The sequence below is a fragment of the Equus asinus genome, chromosome 20 (genome assembly GCF_041296235.1).
Source record: "Equus asinus isolate D_3611 breed Donkey chromosome 20, EquAss-T2T_v2, whole genome shotgun sequence".
NCBI lineage: Eukaryota > Metazoa > Chordata > Mammalia > Perissodactyla > Equidae > Equus > Equus asinus.
In genome coordinates, this window is record NC_091809.1 from 75,955,986 (window position 1) to 75,977,926 (window position 21,941).

Consider the following 21,941-nt stretch of genomic DNA (forward strand, 5'->3'; position numbering starts at 1 on the left):
CTATCCTAAGAACCTGAAATCAGAAATCCCAAGAGTCCGTTGCACCCCTATGTTCATTGCAGCATTATTTACAATAGCCAAGACGTGGAACCAACCTACATGCCCAGAAACTGATGATTGGATGAAGAAGATATGGTATATACACACAATGGAATACTACTCAGCCATAAAAAAAGACAAAATTGGCCCATTCGCAGCAATGTGGATGGACCTTGAGGGTATTATGTTAAGCGAAATAAGCCAGTCAGAGAAAGATGAACTCTATATGACTCCACTCATAGGTGGAAGTTAACATATTGACAAGGAGATCTGATAGGTGGTTACCAGGGAAAAGGGGGGGTGGGGGGAGGGCACAAAGGGGGACGTGGTGTACCCACAACATGACTAACAATAATGTACAACTGAAATCTCACAAGGTTGTAACCTATCATCACATTTAAAAAAAAGAAAAAAAAAAATTGGGGAGAGGAAGGGAGCCAGTAGAGTGAGAAGGTAAAGATGGGTGTAATTGAACTACAGCCCAAATAGAAAGATTTGCGCTAAACAGAAGGTGTGCATTATTTTTTGAGATTAGCAGAAAGAAGCTGTGAGTACAGGTATAGACAAGTGGGTAGGTATGAGCGTGGGAAGTTGAGGGAATCTCAATCTTCTCCATGAAGTAGGAGGCAAGGAGAGTAGCAGTAGGTCGGTGGCATGAAGAGAAGGAAGATGGGGAACAGCTGGTGTGGGAAATGGCAAAGGGAGCTGACCAGAGCTACGTAAAAGATTTCAGAGGGTGCAGCTGAGGTGCTGCTAAGGACTTGAGTGTCTAGACACTGCTCCTCTTAGCACTTCCAGCTTCTCTCCTATCATAGTACTTACCAGATACTAATTGCTGTTTACTCTCCTAGACTGAGAGTTTCTTGAGGGAAGGGGCTCAGCTTTCATCTTGTGGTTCCCAGCACCTAGTACCGTGTCTGGCATGTGGTAAGCACTCAGTGAACTTATTAAAGAAAATAGTGACAGTCTTACATTTAACTCTAAATAGTAAGTTTTTAAATGAGGACCTTTCCTCTTATCAGCAGCCCACAGGTGCTGCTGGGTTAGCTGCTTTTCTACTCTGTCCCCATAGCAACATAAATGTTTGTAATAACCAATTAAAAACTTCGATCATTGCATTTGCTCCCCTGTAGTGAAACGGTCTGTTCTATACCCAGTAGACTAAAATCTTTTGAGATCAATGATCTTGTAGCTTGATATCACAAACTCAGCACAGTAGTTGGCCTAATACATAGCAGGTATTTCCTGAGCTGAGCTGAGCTAAACAAATAAGACTTTAGGTTTTGGTTTGCAAAGGCTTTATTTCTGAACGTGCATGTGATTCTAACAATTACTTTTAACAAGCAAAATTAACAATATTACTAAAGTACAATCAATATAAGATAAAGTGCCAAATTATTTGAATCAGAGTATTCTGGATAAAACACTGGGAAAAACACTGGCTTTACAACAATATAAATATAAAAGGCACAACAGCACCTCTTTTCTATTTGTGTCCCTTCAAGCGTTCTAATTGGTAAGAATGCTTTCCATGCCACCGGAGGCAAACGTTTCCAAACAGACTTGTCTTTTATTTATTTTTACTTTTTTTTTTTGCTGAGGAAGATTTGCCCTAAGCTAACATCTGTGCCAATCTTCCTCTATTTTTTTACTATGTGGGCCACAGCATAGCATGGATGCTAACAGAACAGTGTAGGTTCGCACCCAGGAACCGAACCTGGCTTGCTGAAGCAGAGCGTGCTGAACTTAATCTCTAGGCCACCAGGGCTGGACCCAGACTTATCTTTTAAAATTCAGCAGTTGGGTTCAGGTGACTTTTTATGAAAACAATTCAGGAGACCAAGCACTTTTAGTTTCAGGTACTGAAGATGGCCAATTTTCTGAAAATGGAAGGCTACATTTAACTCCTGAACAAGAACCACATCCCAAAATTGACTCTTTAGAAATCCAGCCTGAACTTGTACTGCCATAGTTAGGAGTTTTCTGTTTTGTAACGACTGTTGGAAATATATTCTTCAAATTTAACTCTTTCTTAATTAAACATTTATCAGTTCTTTGTTTGACATACTTCAGTTTCTTTCTTGGTAACTCTTTTTGATCAGGAGAGTTACAGGCAGCAGAGCATTTCCTTAGACCTATGGCTTGGAATCCAAGCATATCTGAAAGAAATACTTTTTTTGTGGTGGGAGGGACCCATTCATCAATATCAGTTTCAAGGCACTCAGCACTAGGACAGTTGTTGAAAACCTCTGGTTGTGTAATGCCAGATATAATAGGGCTTCTGGATTTCTGGCTGGGTGTTCTTATATTTTTTGGACAGCTAGAGGTGGCTTGCTGTGCATCATTTTCAGAGGAAACCCTTGTTTTTTTATAGTTAGCATCAAGATCTGAATAAAAGGTAGGTAATTTTTTGAAAGCTCCTTTTATCCCAAGAATTCTTGTTTGGTGGAATCCTGCAACTGGAGTTGACTGTGAACATGGAACAAAGTCTTGGCTATCTTCAAAATCACATTCTGAATCTGACTGAAAACGAGGTGGAGAGGAGCACGTTCTCAAAAACATAGAGGCAGACATGTTTTGCAAGGAAAATTTTTGTGAAGACTGGCCAGAGTTTTCAGAAAGTGATCTCAGTGAGAAATCAGATTCTGTATGATGATTTTCTGCCAAAGATTTTCCCTGTTGTAACAAAATATCCTGTGATTTCTTTGTAATTTCTATTGCAAAGTCCATTTCTTTAGCACTGTCATCAAAGAGATCAGCAGAAGCATTGTAGCTACTTTCATGACGAGTAGAATAGTTCTGTGTTAAGTTATTATTGATTTGTCCATAAGGCATTTCTTTCAATGTATCTGTACTTCTACTTGGACTACTGCAGAGAGCTTCTAAGGGATATGTAAGTTTCCTGCAAATTGTGAAACTGTCACCTTGGTTCTTTGGCCACCTACTATATTGTTTATTTTCTAAGTTGCAAAGTTCAGAAACATCATAATATCTCCTACAACAGAAAGTTGTCAACTTTTCACTCACTTCTGAAAGTGATTTTTCTCCATATCCATTAAAATATTTGATATTGAGACAAGAATGCTCACTCTCTGAAGTATTGAGCTTAAGTGAAATTTCAGCCCTATATGGCAGAATTCTGGGAGACGTCTTATGAGAAACTGTTGTTCTTAAACCTTTGGAAGATGGTAACAGAGCCGACAGACAAGTGTTTGGTAGAAAATATTCAGAAATATCTCTTCCATTACTACTTATAGAAACAGCCTCTGCTGTGTTATCTAGTTGTGGCTCCTTTTGAACACGAAGACTTGAATTTGTTTCACAGTTGGAAAGGAAGTTATCTTTGCCAGAGTTTGCTTTGACTGCTGTTTGTGAGGATCTTAAAGCTATAGGTGGTGTATGCAAGGCTCCAGTAGTTCTCTGGGGAGTCACAGATAACGTGCTGTGGTCTGCATGTAATTTATCAACATCATTATTTATGTGACGTTTCCTACTACTGGCATCTGTCGGAATTATAGCAATCTCACTTTCGATAACTGCCAGAAACTTGTTTAAGCTTTCAGAGAATGGCAGATCATCCCAAATCTCGGGGTCACAATCCTGGGAGCCACCAGCTATCTCTTCGACTCTGAGTGATGAAGGTGGACGACATGTAGATCTCTCCTGAAGGCTAGGGTGGGCATCTACATCATGATGCTGGTGACATGTTAGCTCATGCTGAGAATACCTAGTTTTAATTTCAACTGCACTGTGGAAAGATTTTGTATTACTTGGCTCAAAGGGCTCTTGCATTTTCAAAGGGGATAAATTAGAGTCAGTAACTCCAATTTCATGATGACTGCTGTGAACTGCACTTGGCTGATTAGCTTGTAAGCCAAGTTCTTCACCCAACTTTTGTGTTGTACTCTTTCTATCCATATATGAAACAAGGCCCCAGGAACCTTGAATGGCATCATGGAAGCTAGTGGAACCAGTGGCCTCTGCAAAAGAGATGTACTTTCTGTTCTGGGGAAGAGTAGCAATGGCCTTGTTTTGTTCTGAAGCTGAAAAATCATCATCACCTGTTAGTTGTGAAACAGAGGAAGTGAGTTCAAGTGATAGCTGCCAGAATCTTGAAAAATTATCTCTGCCATGGGACTCGAAAAAACAAGAACTGCTGTCAGGGTCACATATGCTAATGAGATCACTACTTGAGTGTGTTGAGCTATTAGGTGTCTGGTAGCCACCGTGAAGCTTCCTGAAATCAGAATGCTGCAAAAGCTGACGGAAATAGTCAATGACAGTGAAGCCTGCAACACCTGGGTCTGGTAAAACCATCTGGCAAGCCACCAGCCCTTTAACTTCTCTCCTGCGGTCAGGACACTGATGTAAGAAGTTACAGGAATCTGAACCTTGCCCATGTTGGTTTTCAAAATTCTGTGAAAGAAGTGAATGAATTTAAATGAAAATAAAATTTTGTTCCTTTGACTCGAATGAGAAACAGGGATTTAAAAGGTTAAAACAGATACAACTATAATCCCACCCCCAAATTTCAATTCCTCTAATGTTATAGGCAGAGTAGCATATGTAAAAGAAGTAAACCTTGGAGTAAAGAGACTTGTCTTCAAATCCTGCTTCTAACATTTACTAGTGTTGGGACTTTGCACAAGTTATTTAACCTCTCTGAGCCTTAGTTTTCTTGTTTATAAAATAAGGATAAAAGTGCAGGATTATCGTATGAGCAACAACACATAGAAAACCGCAGTGCTTAGCAAACAGTCGTTGCTCAATAAACGGTAACTATATTTCTCATCAGTGTCCGTAAGCTTTGAGTGTTTAAGGGAATGTTCTCACTTGTTAAAAAAAAAAAAAGAAAAAGAGAAGGAATTGTCTAAGATTTTTACAAACGAAAGCTCTGGAGCTCCTAGTTTCACCTTCTCTTTGGGTTTTTCTCACTGTTCAGTTGCAACTGGAGTTCTCTATTCTCTCTCTTTTTTTAAGATTTTATTTTTCCTTTTTCACCCCGAAGCCCCCCAGCAGACAGTTGCATATTTTTTGCTTTTTTTTTAGTTGTGGGTCCTTCTAGTTGTGGCATGTGGGATGCAGCCTCAGCACGGCCTGATGAGTGGTGCCATGTCCGCGCCCAGGATTCGAACCAGCGAAACCCTGGGCTGCTGAAGCGGAGCACACGGACTTAACCACTCGGCCACAGGGCCAGGCCCCTCTACTCCCCTTTTTAAAACCTGATTCCAATGTCGACAAAATTTCCATTTGCTCCCTTCAGCATAGACAAGACAGAAAACAATTACTCCTTCAGAGTCAGTACATTCTTTTCACTTTTTCTACAGTCACTTTCATAATTATTTAAGACCATCCTCTCTAACCTATTCTAAGAGTTATCAATACTCAGATACTTTGCCTTCGGTATTAGTTCCCTCCTTCTCCTTTAATAGACGATAAAATTAAAAAGCTAGAGAGTTGAGGAAAAGTTTTACTACAGAATTTGAACAAAGTTTGGAGGGTAAAACAAACACCAAATATTAAAACAAAATATCTAACACTCCAAATTCATAATAAATTTAGATTTTTAAAGCTCTGAAAGCATTTAAACTGCGCTTTTCTGACTTTTGCAAGAGGAAGTTGTCACATATGATATTGTAACAGATCACCTATAGCCTATTTTTATACAGCTTAAAGTGCTTCTACAGGCTTTCATGTTTATGACACCTAAAAACTATTTAGAGAATTCAAATCATTTCATCACAATGGAAATGTTAACAGAATATGAAAGAGAAAGCTAGTCTCAATTACCGTAACTCCAAAAATAAAGCTTTGTCCAAGAAAGCAAGTTTCCACTGCTTTAGTTAACAGGTTCTGAGTTGTATCACTGTCCAGTGTTTCTGGAATTTCTTTAGGATCTTGAATGTATCTTGATTGGAAAGAAAATAAAAAAATGTGAAGAGATAAGCTTTGAAGTTTTAACTTGCCATAAAGTCACAAGATACAATTAGTTTGAAACTGTGGCATGAATCGTTTGAATTATTTTTAGAGAAAAAAAGTGACTGTAAGAGCTTGGCGTTTTGTTCCCTCTAGTTTCCGATAGCCTAGAAAGGCAAAAACAATTGATCAAGTGTGAATAAAGTAGATGGTGCCTAGGAATCAGGCCCAGCTATTATTCTGAATGTGCAGTGGGATTAATGGCGGGATCTCTAGCCCTTCTCTTCAAAGCAGATGGAAGTCTTTCCTCTTCCCTGACCATTCTGCCTGTGGTCCCACTGCTGCCTCTTTCTTCAAAACAGTTTGCTCTCAACTACAAGGAGAGGGACAGAGATTTCCTGTCAAGGGGAGGAGGACAGAAGCCTGAGGGAGAGATAAAGTTTCAGTTGCTTATTATACATCCGTGCATTCTCAGGACCACATCATAATAGGTCAAACTGTGCAGATGAAGTTGCAACGCAAGTGAGAGAAATGACAAAATTTCAACTTCTGATATGCAAATATTCCCACAAATAGCTTCTTCTGCCTCAAGGGACGTTAGCCACTTGAATGCTAACCTCAATTTGGACAATCCTTCAGTTTGAAAGGATCTTACTTTCTTATTCTATATTTCTCTAACTTGGATTAGAGTGTTGTAATTTAATATTCTAACTACAGCTTAGTTGGCCTGAATAAAAGGAGCCTGGTTTAACACCACAATATATATTCAGGAAATAAACAACTTTCTCTTTCTCATTTGATTACTTTTTAAAGGAACTGATGATCTGAGGTTGAGTGATCATCTTTTTACTAAATGCCTATGACCTTAAAAACACATATCTTCAAATTTTACTGATATACTAAAAGGAGTAGCTAGGGAAAAAAATGCTTTAAATATTCTTACCTGTGCAAACCAGTGGCTGTAAGACCAAAAAATGCATCTAAGCAGCTTCCAAATACAGTAATGCCAAATAATTTGTTTGATTCCGCAACTTTTAAAGAAAGTTTATATCTGTAACTGACATTTTCAGCCTCACCAGTAAAGCCACATTTTGGACAATTAGACCTGAGAAAGTGGAGAAAAAAAGTGTAAAGAGATGTTCACTAATTTTTTTTTCGTATGATACAAAACAAATTTGGAAAAGTAAACATTAAAGATAATATTTTGTGTACAAATGTACCTACACAACTTACATTCCTCTTAAACTATTTCAGATCAACCTCTTTTGAATTTCCTAAGAGCTACCTTTACTGATTTAAATTAAGCAGCACCAAACTGATAGAAAACTGTGTGTGTGTGTGAGAGAGAGAGAGAGACAGAGGGAGAGGGAGGTATGTCCTTATTGGGTAGCTAAATCATCATTTACATATTGAGGCATATTATGTCTGGGGTTGGGGGGCAAACTAACATAAGGAAGTGAGCACCACACCAACAGAAGACCTGAAATTTAAGGTCTATCTTCTGTTAAGAGAAAAACGTCTGTCGAGAATAATGCATAATCTTGACACATTTAATAAATATTTATATACAAAATACCTAGTTATATTTTTCTCACCATTATAACTTTACTTTCTTTAATTCCCTGGAATATGCTGAGAAGTTACTAGATTACAAAAATTAGGTATGAAACATTTTAACTTGTTTTTAAGACAATATGTAATTATGACCAAAGGCTTTCTTGTCAAAAACTACTGTGTGCCAAGTGTAACTCTACTGTCAAGTGTTAGCTGTGTGGTCTTGGAATAATTACTGAATCCCTTAAACCTCGATTTCCTCATCTGTAAAATCCAAGGGTGAAGAAGGATAAAATGAGACAAAGTCTAAGAAAAGAAAGTAAAGAAATGATCTAGTACATATCTTCCAAATTAATCAGTTAGTCTGCTTCTCTCTCATAATTATATTAAATATTGTAATGATTACTATTGCTTCTACTTAATGTTTCCCACCTTTCTGGTTGTTTGCAATATCTTTTAACTCTGATATCCATCTTTCACGCTCTTAGTTTACCAAACTAACTCCTTAAAACATCCTATGGTAATGATTAGTCCTAGGATTTGATGCAAACAGAAAATAATGTTGAAGATAGTTGTATAAATTTGATTGCTGCCAGACAGCCACTAGAGGGAGCCTAAAATCCATAGCTCAAAAGGTGACTATTTTGAACAAAGGTTAATCCTTCATATAAGAAGTTGCTGATTCACCATCATTAGATCTGCGCTAATTATTTTTTTCTTGTCACACTGAGGATGGATCTGTGCCAATTGATTCATATAATCTTACCCAAATCTGTTGGAGTTTGTGCTGTAGTCTGGCCATAGAATAAAGTGAAGGCAATTGACTCACTTGGGGATAAATACTTCATTAGTACCAAGCTCTAGTGAAATGAACTTGTTAAATATATATTAGAACTTCTTTAAAGATTATATATTAACAATGCATTCAGGTCTAATATAGGATTCTTAGAAAATCTTAGGATAATTAATATGCATCAGCATTTTGCAATTTACAAATGTTTTTAATATACATTATTTCATTCTGATAACAAGACATTTACCTCCATTTAGAAATGGAGTAATTGGGGTGAATTTTTGCCCAAGGCGACAGTGAATTTTATGAGCCAAATCCAAGGTCTTTGATTCCTAGCCTGGAGTTTTTTTCCTGTATGATGTCTTATGACAACTATAAGAACAATATGGCTACTAATGAACCGTCTTGCAAATAGAAAATATCAATGACAGCCTAACAAAAACTAGGTCTATTGGAATTAATGCATATACACAGTAAGTACATACTTTAATATAATATATATGTATAATAAAGGTATTTATTTACATAGTTTCCTTTAATCCTTTTGGGAATAAGGCTGGATTGAAATAAATAAATGATAATATGGAGTAATATAGATCAGAGCTTCTCAAAGTTCAATATGCATACAACTCATCTGGGGATCTTGTTAAAATGAAGATTCTGATTCATTAAGCCTGGGACAAGGCCCAAGATTCTGCATTTCTAACAAGCTCCCAGGTGATGCTGAAGCAGCTGTTCCTCAGACCACATTCTCAGAAGCAAGGGTGGAGAAAACACATTCAAACCACAGTCCCTTGATATAACTTCTGGAGGCACCCCTATTTTCCAAAATGTCACAGTATGAAATAGCAGTTTTCAAACTGTTTGGTCTCAGGACCCTTTATACTCTTAAAAACTATAAAGAACCCCAAAGAGCTTTTGTCTATGTGGGTAACATCTATCTATACTTTTAACTAAATGTGAGAAATTAAATGAAAGTGAGAAATTAAAATTGAGGAATCTAAAAAATGTTTACTAATTCATTAAAGATAACAGACCCATTATATGGTTAACAAAAAGAACTTATTTTTATGAAAAATAACTATGTGTTCCAAAACAAAAAAAAAAGTGCGAAAAGAGTGGCATTGTTTTACATTTTGCAAATCTCTTTAACACCTGGCTTAATAAAGACAGCTGGTTCTCACATCTCCTTCTCTGCTCAATCTGTTGTGCTATCACATGTCATGTAGCCTCTGGAAAACTCCACTGTGCACTTTTAAGAGAATGAGAGTAAAATGGCGAACAATGCTTTACAATTATTATGAAAATAGTTTTGACCTCAAGGAGCCTATGAAAGGATCTACCTGAAATAATACTCATAGTTTGCTACCTTTTTTGTTTGATCCCAGTTAAAATACAGTTTCATTTATTTTTCTAGATTTGTATACTTATATTTAGTCCAGAAGTAGAAAAATTGATGAGATTAGTGATTCTTAGTGTTTTCTTGATCTTGAAATCCTTTGAAAACCTGAGGAAAGCAATGGACTCACTCTCTGAGAAGAATAGACATGCAACCATAACACAGTATTTTTACATACTTTGGGGATTGGAGGATTCATATACACCTATAACTTATCCACAGACTCCAAGTTAAGAATACCCAGAATAGGTGATTACATAATGTCCCTTCCAAGTTTACAGTCCCAGGTTAAATTGAATGTATACAAAGCAATGAAAAATATTTTTTAAAAAATGTATCTCCAAGACTTCACATAACACTTCTCCCCAAAAAAGGAGAAAACTATCATCTATGTGTGTGAAATTCAGTTGGACTTGTTTAAATAAGTGATACAAACGTTCTGGGTATTTGGGGGATAGGGGAGAGGACAGGTACATAGCTACGATTCCCGTGTTAAGATAGGGAGAGAAAGTTCTTAGGGTCAAAGACAGATTTCCGGACTAAAGGGACTGTAAGTCCCATTAAGTCACCAAGAAGGGCAATTTACATCTGTTTGGGCTGGGTGGATAGCTTATCTGGACAAATAAGTCCCCTCCCTTGCTTATAACTTGGGAGTACACATACACACACACAGTCATATATATATAAGATCACACATACATATAAGTGAGTTTGGTCCTTCATGTGAAAAGACGATCATACCCACATATATATATATACACACATATGTATACCTTTATATATGTGTAAATATGATCATCTTCTCACATGAAGGACCAAACAAACTTCTTATACATATTTTTTTTATATTTGTATGTCTGCATCTTTATGTCATGTAATCTCTTTTCAAGTGAAATCTAACTTGGAACTCTTTCAACAAGAGCTTTCAATGGAGCTCTTGCTGGAACTCAAGTGGGGGTCCCAGAGCCCTACCCAGTATTCTCTAATTTCCGCTATTACATCTCTAATCCCTCCATCCCTCTAGAAGCACCTCCAGGGAGCCCTAAGGCTCTGCAGAATGTCATTTGAAAACCACCACTGTTCTAACCTTGGAGGTTAAAAAAAAAAATTTAACTCCATAAAATGCAAAACACCTATTATGGTGGTTGTTGCTAATGAGTTAGGGTTCAGTGAAATCTTTAGACAGAAGACTTTTCGCTCTTTGGTGTCTCTAAAATCTTCTGCAAGAACAGAGTGTGGAATTCCTCTGTTATAAACCTGCTGTGCTGTAGCAGTGGGGAAAAGAAGGTGAAGAATTTGTTTCCTGTGTTGGCTTACAAGTGATTCCAAGTAAGAAAAAAGGAAAGCAGTAATAACAGAAAAGATAAGCATCAGAAATTATGGGGATCGATTTTTTTGTGTACTGTCAATGTAACATATATAGAGAATAGGTTATATTTCTGTGGACTATGTTTCCACAGGCAAGGACCAAGCACTGTGGGTTTTATGTACCTAAACGGTCCAGTCAGAGCTCCCCTTTCCCGGGGCATCTTAAACTCTGGGAAAGAGAGAGGGAGATATGATTCTCGATACAAATCACTGCTAATTTGGAGCCAATACAGTGATTATGATTATAGACAGCAGTCAGATTGTTTACGCCTGAATATGTTTCTGCCACTAACTAGCAGGCTGTGTGATCTGGGGTAAATTACCTAACTTTTCTGAGCTTTAATTTTCTCTTTTGAAGGTTAATATTAACAATAGCATCACCTCATAGCACTGTTGTATTAAAAGATATATTGCTTACAAAGCTCCTAGCATACTGCGTCACATATGGTAAACATTCATTAATATCATCTATTGTTATTACCAGTCTACACAGGTAACAATGGCAGTATTGTCTGACCTCAGTTTTTGTTGCAGATTATCTTTAAAAGAAATGACTTAGGAAAAAAATCCAGAGTTTTAAAAATAGTTCACATCTATATATTACCGATTATGTATCACACAATGTTCTAAGCATCTCACATACATTAACTCATTAGATTCATACAACAACCCCATCAGGCAGATATTACCTTCCCCATTCTGAAGCCTAGACAGATAATCTAAGTGACTTGCCCAAGGCTATACAGCTATAAACGGCAGGGTTGGGATTTGAACCCAGGGAATTTGGCTCCAGAGAATTATGCTTTTTAATCACCATGATACACTGCAATAGGTAAAGTACATTTATAATAGATTTGTAATAATAACAGCTACCATTTTTGAAATCCCAATATATGTCATGTATTGTCATTACCTCTAACTCTACAATTATCTCGTATTGTGGGTATTAGTATCCCACTTTAGAAGTGAGTAATTAGATTCACAGAAGTTAAGTATCTTGCCCGAGATCATAAAATTAGCAAGTGCAGAGCCTACCTGCAACCCTGTTGTGTTCTCTGAAGCTTGAAATTGTTCAATTACACCACACTGCTTCTAAGAATAGATCCTGATCAAAGGCAAATAGCCCCTGGGTTTTAGTTTTTTCAAATAATACGTAGCAACCTGAAAATGGGTGCACCTAAGACACTACCATATTGTCATTTATTCTTTCATTTAACAAACATTTGTTGCATATTTTCTATGGACTAGACCCTAGGCTGGATGCTGAAGATTTAATGACGAGTAACACAAACAGGGTCGTTCTCTCAGAGTTTACAAAGGAGTACTCGAGAGAATGGCTTCATAAAGGGACAAGGATAACCACTGGAAGGATGACTTGGAGTCTAGATGTGGGCTGGAACTGCCAACTCCTCCTCATTCAATGCTAACTAGACAAAAAGAACAGCTAAGAACATCGGTGGCCTACTATCTTACTTACATACTACTAGGTACTTACTAGATATCCTTATCCTCTCCTCCAGGCAGAGAGTGCTCTTAAGGAACTCCAACCCTAACCCCCCTCACTTTGTACTCTAAAGATCAGAGAAGAATCTTAGGCTCTCGGGTATACTTGGCCTGCATCTGAGCACCATAATAAAGTATTATGTGCCAAGCCCCATTCAAGCTGCTGCTGAATACAGAGATTACTATAACATAGTCCCTATTCTCAAGGAGTTTATTTATTTATTTTAAAAAATAATCTGGGGACCATGCAAAAATAAACCAACAACAAATAGAAAACCCCTATACTATTTCCAGGGATATCCCAGAAGCAGGCTAAGTTTTTGCATCAGGATTGGGACTTAATCTTTAAGAAGTTATTTTTCTTCTCTGAAGCAGGTACTTAGCAAAGACTTAAAGGTAACCTGAGACTTCCCTCTAGTAATAGAGGATTACCAGGCAATTTTATTCTAGGATTTACAGAAGAACCAACCCAAGAGAATCTTATGTCCTAGTATGGTGAATTTAATCCTACTTGCCTTTGAGGCATAGGAAATCTACAGTGATGCACACTTGAATTTCCCCTCTCATGTTTACAGGCTTTACTTTTACCTTTTGGAGACCAGGATTACCCGAGAAAAGCACTTTTGACATGAAGGATATACAAAACTCGAATTCTGGAGAGCAAGAACTGAGGCAAGAAGAAATTTTCTTCTTCTATTCATGTGCTCTCACCGTGGCCTGCAAAACAAAATAGCGATGGGATGAATGTAAAACAAAACAGCCATGGGATGAGTGGCAAATCTTTAACAGTATGTGCATAATTCACTTCTTAGGAAAACTACTTAACCTCTACTGCAAAGCCAATAGATGTCTTTTGCAATAAGTGTTAATTTATCAAAAAACTATTTTTCTTTTCCTGCTTAATTAAAAGTATTTATAGTAAGATTTAGAACAGAAGTTCAAACAAATGCTCCATCCCAGTAATTCAAGAAAGACGTTTAGCTTCTCTTGTGTCTTCATAAGAATAGGACTTGCTTCTACCATTAATAGAAGGGAACTTAAATGAACTTATGTGAATCTTTTAAAGAAACTAAATTGGTGGAAAATGGTTCTTTTTAGCTGAAAAAAATCACTTTAACGGATTTCCGTGTGCACATTTTTATATAGCTTGAAGAAAAAACAAAACACAATTCAGATTTTGCAAACAGAAAAATCAAAATGCTGCACTGTCAAAGGAGAGTTCAAAGTGCTTTAAGATCCTTGTAAAAAACACATCAGAGACGTGAAGCAATAAAATAGCAATGTTGTTCTCTTTTATGCTTTGTTTTTAAAAATTCAAATGGTGGTTTATCAAAATTTAAAAACTGATTAGCTTATTTACAGCATAACATAATTGTGCTGAAATAGTCTCTGTACATGTTCAAGATAAAGCTATATCAATAAATTTTCATTTGTAAACTCATGGCAAAAGCTTTCAATTTCTGAAAGTGGTGGAACTGTTTCTGAGATTGGCATCAGCAAATTTTGACAAAGTAGAAGTTATCGGTTTAAAAATCATAATACAATCTTTTACGTATAGCTCTTCCTAAGGATGATTGTGACTTTACAAATATGGTAACTATGGAAAGGAGATCTGAAAGTGATAGGAAGCCTATCCATCAGTCAAAATAATATTTCTGTGAAAATAAAATCTTGCCCCCAAGGCAGTAAGACAGAAATTTGCAAAGATGAAAGATAAACAGATTTATATAAATCACTAATCTGTTATTAAAGGGAGCATAGAAAAAATAAACTAACCCTGCCTAATTCTTTTTTTTTTCCTTAAAGATTGGCACCTGGGCTAACAACTGTTGCCAATCTTTTTTTTTTTCTGCTTTATCTCCCCAAACTCGCCCTGTACACAGTTGTATATCTTAGTTTCAGGTTCTTCTAGTTGTGGGATGTGGGACGCCGCCTCAACGTGGCCTGAGGAGCAGTGCCATGTCCGCGCCCAGGATCCGAACCCTGGGCCGCCGCGGTGGAGTGGGTGAACTTAACCACTCAACCACAGAGCCGGCCCCTGCCTAATTCTTTATTGTTATCTTTGTTTTGAGACCCTTAGGTATACATGACTAATAAGGTTCTACCAAATACAGATACTTATTTCTAGATTTGGTTGACATCTTAGGCCACATGGTAGTCTCAAAGGCAAGGCAGAATAGGTGATATAGGACACAAGGTGAAGGCAGAGAGAAAGGTCACAGAACATTGCCATTGTTAGTGCTACTAACCTCAAGTTTCTTGCCAACTCAACAGATGATGGAATGTATGTCAGCAAAGCCATCTTCCCTCTACATCTCTAAAATCCAGTTTGAAGTAGTGTGTAACATGCTGGTATACCTACCTACGAGCAAGCGGAGATAAAATAAGGCAAAGCTCCCTCCTGAAAACGTCATTTCTTCCCTGCTTAAATTCTTGCTATTTAGAATAAAGCCTCAGTTCTTTACCCTGACCCATGAGGCCCTAGGTCATCTAGCCCTCCTCCTTGACCTCACTTTGGACCACCTCCCCCTTAATCAATGCATTTCAAGCCAAGCCAGAATTCTTTCTGCTCCTCAAACACACCTAACGATTTCTCTTCTTGGGCTTTTGTGCTTACCTTTCTCTTTGCCTAGAATGTTCTTCCCTTAGTTCTTCAAATGCCTGGCTCATTCTCATCCTTCAATCTTTAACTCTAATGTTACCCCTCAGAGATCACCACTTTATCTCAAGTAGACACAGCTTCCTCTTCGTTTCTATGATATCACCTATTTTATTCCTTTATTGTACTAATCATTTTTGTGATATACGCAACTGTGAAAATGCATGTATCATCTGATATATTTTTGTTTGTTCTACTTCTGCTAGTCCGAAAGGTTCATGAAGACAGGGGCCTATCTTATGCTATCTATCTATCTGTCTATCTATCTGTCTATCTTGTGCTCTACTATAGCCCCAGTGATCGGCACCTATTAAGTGCTCGGCACCTATTAAGTGCTCAATAAACAGTCATTGACTAAATGAAAACTATAAGCAAAATCTTGCAATTTAAGAAAGCTTTTATAACAGAGTAGGTATATGACATATTATAGGATTTTTCTCCTTTTTCATTTAAAGCTCCCTTAAGAAAGACTTTATTAACAAAAAGAGGATGGCTTTTTGTTTTTCCTACATCTTATGCTACTGCACTTCTATAGTCCTACCATTTGTTTTTTGCGTCTATTCTATTCTATTTTCTATTTGGTTTTATTCCCCCTAATGCCTTTTCTCAATTCTCCTCCTTGTTCTTTATGCGCCAGCTAACAAGAACACAAAAGTAATCTGAGTTGTGTTCCCCCTCCCCTCCCTACCCCCAATTACTCCCCCACCACAATATGTTTCACATTTCTGTGCCTTTGCTTTTTTTCACTCTTTACTCTGTCTAAAATCTTCCTTCACTCTCCTGGCTAATGCTTATTCTTCTATAAGATCCTTCGTAGGGGGTCTCCATCCCCAGGAAGCTGTCCCAGGTTAAGTGACCCTACTTCCTAATTTATCACTTACCACATTATAGTAAACTCATCTGTTTAACAGGTATTTCTGGAACCAGAATAAGATCATAGAAGGACCATCTTTTTATATTCCCAGTGCCAAGCTCAAAAATTGTCAGCCTGAACTTCAACTATTATCTTTCTTCCTGATTTTCAGCTTTCTTCTTCCTAAGCCTGTTTTACCATATACCATTAAATATAAAATACAATTTTACCAAAATAATTTTATATTTGTATATGCACTAGAGTGTACAGAGTAGTTTCATATTTAAAACTTATTTTAATCATTATTTACATTTTATCCTCATTTCCAATTTTTTTCTTAATTGTGGTCCTATTATGAGCAGAGATTATCTTCTTTAGGGCTCTAAAACAGAATTTTATATTGTACCACAACTATATGGACATTCACCAGATCACATTCTTTACACAATTGTTATCACACTCAAACTTTAGGCAAGGGATTAAACCTGTAAGATGACTAGGACACTGTGCTAAGTGCCACGAGGAAAACAATAAAAAATAAGATATTTCCTGTCCTAAAATGTTTACTAATTGGGCAGACAACTCATCAATAAATGAAAAATTTACATATGCAGAGATATTTGAGATTAATTTCTACATTGTCCAAGCACTAACTGCTATATTTTTAAAGGTAGGTTGGTTAAATCGTCTTTATTTAAGGTTTTATTGCCCTCTAGTGGATCAAATAACTATCTCTAGAAAACTATTTATAACAATGGCAAATTTGAGAATTGAAATGAAAAAGGTCATTTAACTATTTTTACTACTTGTATTTCAACTGGCAAACTTTAGAAAATGGCAAAAAGACTTCCCATTCATCATCTGGTGGACCAAAATGCAATAATACCCTTCAGGCAGTTACTGTTAGTTATTCCCTGTGCTGTTTCCATGGTATTTCCTTTATGGAACTTGTCATTTAGTTTCTTTTGTCTCCCTCTCTACTGCTTGCCTTGCAGCATGGTGAATTCATGTTTGAGGCATAACAGAATGAAGCACCAGGAAGGAGTAAATACTAAAGTTAGGAAAATATAACAACAGACTTGGGAACAATTCCAACGTGGTATCTCTTGCAATTTATCTTTCTTCTAAATTTTATTGGGAAGGATGGTGATATAGTATTACATTTCTTTCAGCTCCATCATAGTCAGCAAACCACATTCCAATTTAATAAGCTCAGTATATTTACTTATCAGTTATTTATTGCACAGCTGCTAAATACCAGGCATTGGGGATAACATAAGTGATGGATAAAAGAGATAAGGTCACTAGACTTACAGTCTGGTGGAAGAGACAGATATTAAACTGATAATCACAAAAAAATTTAACTGATTTTGTGGCAAATTCTATAAAGGAAATGTAGGTAATACCATGAGAAAACATAACAACGGGACTGAGCTAGTCTTAGCTTAGAGGGATGGGGAGAGAGAGGAGGATAGTTAGGAAAACACATAAATCTTTTTTTGAAAAGTATTTTCTCTCAGAGTTGTCACATTAAAGGTGATTTTTATTTTCTTCATATATTTACAATATTTTATAAATTACTTTTATAATTAGAAAAATCAATAAATATAATAAAAATACTGAGCAGGGAACTTAGCAATAACAGAGAAAACCTTGGGTCCTCTTCGCCTCTCACACATAAAAGTAGAAACAAGGTTGTTGAGATGGAGACGGAGAAAAGTGTAAATGTTACCGTAGGTTGATGGGAACTAATTAGGGTTTCAGTTTGCTTTTGTTTTGAAGGCCCAGAGATTATCCAAGTCAATAACCAGGAATGAAGACTCTGACAGACTTACACATTAAAATATGAGGGGTACAGGTGGACACGTTATAGAGCATTTTTAATTTAACATGGAATGCTCTAGAATACTTGCTTTCTCTCCTAGTCAAGTCATATGGGGAGCTAAACCAGAATCCAAAGATGCTTTCCTAATTTACCATGAAAAAGTATCATCACAAGGAAGGGACATATCTTGAGCCTGTATTCTTCTTTTGGGTATAACTACATGTTAAGCTAAATTGTAACGCTGCTTGAGGAAAGGGCGTAAGGTAAACCAAATATTTAACGGAATCAGGCTAATATAGCTGATGCATCCTTTTCACACTAAAGAAGGTTTTGTCAATGGGCCCAGATATATAAGCTCATTGATTTCCACCCCTGCATCCTATTTTCATACTAGCCAAGTGTTTTTCAAACTTCAGTGTGCGTCAAAATCACCAGAAGGGCTTGATAAAACACAGATTTCTGGGCCCCAATTTCAGAGTTTGGTTCAGTAAGTCTGGGATGAGGGCCCAAGAATTTGCATGTCTCACAAGTTCTCAGATAATGCTTATGTTGCCCACACTTGAAAACCACTGGCCTAGCCACTGGGGCTGTCTGATGGTGAGCAACACTTGTGATTAACACGGTCATAGCTAAATCTTAAAGCCTGAGAGCATTTCAGTCTCTTTCATATTACCTTGTAATTCTTTGCTCTAATCCTATTATCTGGTGGCTTTTCAGCTTAACTCCCTCATTACCAAGTTCTTAGAAGGCACCTTAATAGTCTATGAAAAACCATGCCCATGTATGTACTCACACCAACATACTGTTTTCTCATTTGAGCTAGATTAGAAAATCTGGAATAATTCTTATTAAATGTTAGATCATGGAGAAAAAATTAATTAAGGAGTGTGAATTGGCTTATGGGGAGGGTGATGAAGAGAAGATGGAGAAGTCCAAGATGTGGATCCCATTTTAATGAAGTTTGTAATCCGGTTGGGCTCATAATTTCTTTTGAAGGCTTTATGGTTCTCAAAGTGCTTTTACATCATTATCTGATCCACTTAGAGAAATTAACTAATTCAAGGTCAAGAAGCAGGTGGAATCAGGTCTGGAATTCATGCCTTCTGATGGTAGTTCATCAGTCTTTCTAGTCCATTACATTGTTTGTTCAAGCTTCACACTTAAATTATTTGTATTTTTCCCAAGGCTGTGGCCAAAGGATGAAATCACTCCTTTAAAAAACTAGTCCCCAGTTCTAACGACATACGGCAAAAGAGATATGACTAACTATTCTCCCTTTCTTCATTCCTCCAAAACTGTTCTTGCTTTGCAAGAAAATCTTTGTCACTTTGTTGCTTTCAGATTTTCTGTTCCATAGTTTACAGGCCAAGAGTCCCCAGTTATGGGAAGGGTGGCTATTTTGAGTTGTTTTCTTAAAATTATCTAATGGTGTCTTCCAAGGTCACATACTTTGTATAATTTTTCTAAAGGCAGTCATAACAAGTCTCTGAGAAATGATTTACTGACATTAACATGAAAATTCTAGAAAAGGGAGAGGCAGGCAGGAGACAGAAAATCAAATTAAAAAAACCAAAGGGACAAAACCTCTTTTGTTTCAAGAAATACTGGTGAAAAACACTTTTAAAACGTTACTCAGATAATCTTAGTGAGTGCAACACAGTTTGTCCATTGCATTTATGACAGGTAAAGTTCTATTCTAGGGATGGGGAGGGCCACACGGTTACAGAAAGAAAAACAGGCTCTTGAGTTCAAGGAATTTATAATCTATTGGCTAAGACAGATAATATATAACTACCAATGAAGTGACACAAAGGTACACACAATATTTGCAAGCTTCAGACTTCCATATCTCAATGCTTACCTGAAAGCCAACTATATATGACGTCTCATAGACATCTCAAGGTTTAGTAGGTAAAAAACTTGAATTCTTAGTTTCCTCTCAAACTTCTTTACTTGCAGTTTTCTCCATCTCAGTAAATGGCACTACTCACCAACCGGCAACTCAGGCCAGATATCTAGGAGTCATCCTGGATGACTCTTTCCCTCAAGTTCCACATTATACCCATCAGTAAGTCCTTGAGTCTATTTCCATATCTAAAAACCATCATTTACTTCCCCCTCTATATATTTATACCACCACTTTAATCCAAACTGCCATCATCTCCTGCTTATGGTGCTGCATTAGTCTTGTAACTGTGAGATTAGCTCCCTGCCCACCTCTCATACAACTGTCCTTTCTGAATCTTTTCCAGCAAGACTGGTCTTTTCCTAGGTTCTCAACATTAAGATGCCAAGCTCTTTCCTGACTCAGGGCCTTTGCAAATTGATTTACTCTGGGATGTCCTTCCTTTTCTCTCTTGCATGGCTGGATCACTCTTATCTTTTAGGCCTCAATTTAAGTGTCAACTCCTCAGAGACCAACCTAACTCAAGTAGGTTCTCCTATTATTCTTAAGTCCACCCATACAAGGTTTAAGTTTCATTAGGACAGGATTCTGTCTATCTTGTTCATCACTGTTATTCCAGCATCTAGGAATTCTTGGCACAGAGGAGGGAGGCACTTAGAAACTATCTGCAGAATGAATAAACTAACTACTGGGTGCTTTGTGACTCTATCCTGCAGGGTCAGGAAAGTCTTCCTGACTTAAAAGTCTTCATAAACAGAGACCTAAGGAATGAGTGAGAATTAGCCAGGCTGGGGACTAGGTCAGAAGAGGTCTGGAGGTGAGGGATGATGGTGCAGTTGAGGAACTCAAAAAGACATTCTGTAACAGCTGGAGCCCAGGTCTAGAGTGGTGAAGAACAAAGCTGGAGAGGTAGGCAAAGGCCAGACAGAAAGGGCCCTGGAAACCAAGTTAAGGAGTTTAGACTTAAACCTGGGGGCACACAGGAACGATGGAAAGGTTTTACACGGGGAAATGGCATGATAAGATTTGCGCTTTATCAGCCTGGCCATGTGGAGACTGGATTGGAAAGAAACAAGACTAAAAGAAGGAGAACCATCTAGGAGCCTCCCATCATAGCTCTGTAGCAGTCATGGTGCTGAACCAAAGTAATGACAGTAAAAGTGGCGAGAAATGTACGGATTTGAGATATTCCAGAGGCTGGTATGAGTGGCTGGATGTGAGAGAGAAGGAAGGAATCTAGAAAACTTTCAAGTTTCTGGTTTGAGCACACCGCTCCGTTAAGCACTTTTCCCTTTGGGCCATCCATGCAGTTTGGGAAAGACCCCTTTTGAGCACATAATTATTCGGCATGGCAGCCAGCTGAATGTGCATCTCTGAGCTCCTCCAAAGCTGGAGTAGCACCGTTTCTTCTCCGTATTCCGGCTCCAGATGCTCACCCATGTCTAGCTGGATGCCACAGTAAATGTTCAATAAACGCTCGCGCAGCGATTGCAACACCACTGTCTAAAACGAAAATGATCGGCCTTTTTCCTCTTCTCCCTTCATGGCCTTCCTTTGACAGAAAAGACCCACCCTTGGAAAAACAACGTATAATGCTCTGAGTCTCATTCATAATAAAGCTGAAGGCCTCATTAGGAGTGTCCCAGCCCTTGCGCCCCCCAAGAACCTCTCCCCGCAGCTCCTCACCTGAGGCAGACGGCCGGGACCCTGCCCGGGCGAAGCTCCGGCACTCAGCTGGCAAGACTCAGCCGCAAGCCCAGCGCCCTCCAATCGAATCTCCCGCGTCCCCTTCCGCCGGAAGTGACGCTTTGGTCGTGTTTCCTCAGAGCCAATCAGAAGACGCGCCGCCGCGAGATTCTGAGAGCATGGGGAACCACCATTTTCATTAGACTTGGGGTAAAGCCAGGGCTTGGGGAATGTTCTTCCTCGACTGGTGGAGCAGTAGGACAGTCTCTAAAGCTGTTTTTGGGGCAGCGCTGAGACAGCTGGGCGTAGAGCTCCCGGGAAGGCATAGCAGCCGGCGGGAGCGCCCCTCGGACTGGGGTTCAGCGGGGCCACTGGAAGAGGCGTGGAAGCTGGGTGAGGGGGTTGGCGGAGCGGAGAAGACGGAAAGGGCTCGGCCCGGG

General features: G+C 38.1%; 2 protein-coding genes across 6 annotated transcripts in view; one reads left to right on the plus strand and one right to left on the minus strand.

Moving 5' to 3' along the window:
• Positions 1-1,607: 1,607 nt before the first annotated feature.
• Positions 1,608-21,640, minus strand: DDIAS (DNA damage induced apoptosis suppressor). Of its 3 annotated transcripts, none has more exons than XM_070490562.1 (6): positions 21,502-21,640; positions 14,822-14,934; positions 13,161-13,289; positions 6,899-7,060; positions 5,830-5,947; positions 1,608-4,455 (listed from the first exon to the last, which is right to left on the minus strand). In XM_070490562.1, exons 3-6 carry the CDS (start codon positions 13,271-13,273, stop codon positions 1,858-1,860), a joined length of 2,991 nt encoding a protein of 996 aa, XP_070346663.1. In that variant the 5' UTR covers positions 13,274-13,289; positions 14,822-14,934; positions 21,502-21,640; the 3' UTR covers positions 1,608-1,857. The 3 variants fall into 3 exon arrangements, with proteins under 3 accessions (XP_070346663.1, XP_070346664.1, XP_014695684.3); XM_070490563.1 differs by having other exon boundaries at positions 14,822-14,930; positions 21,502-21,618; XM_014840198.3 differs by lacking the exon at positions 14,822-14,934 and having other exon boundaries at positions 21,502-21,639.
• PRCP (prolylcarboxypeptidase) overlaps positions 21,640-21,941 on the plus strand; it is a 63,557-nt gene continuing 63,255 nt past the window's right edge. Inside the window, exon 1 of one of the 3 annotated variants that reach the window (XM_014840211.3) lies at positions 21,640-21,894. The gene's annotated coding sequence lies outside the window, so the exon portion shown is untranslated. The remainder of the gene's footprint in view (positions 21,895-21,941) is intronic. The other 2 variants (XM_014840221.3, XM_070490566.1) reach the window with 2 other exon arrangements.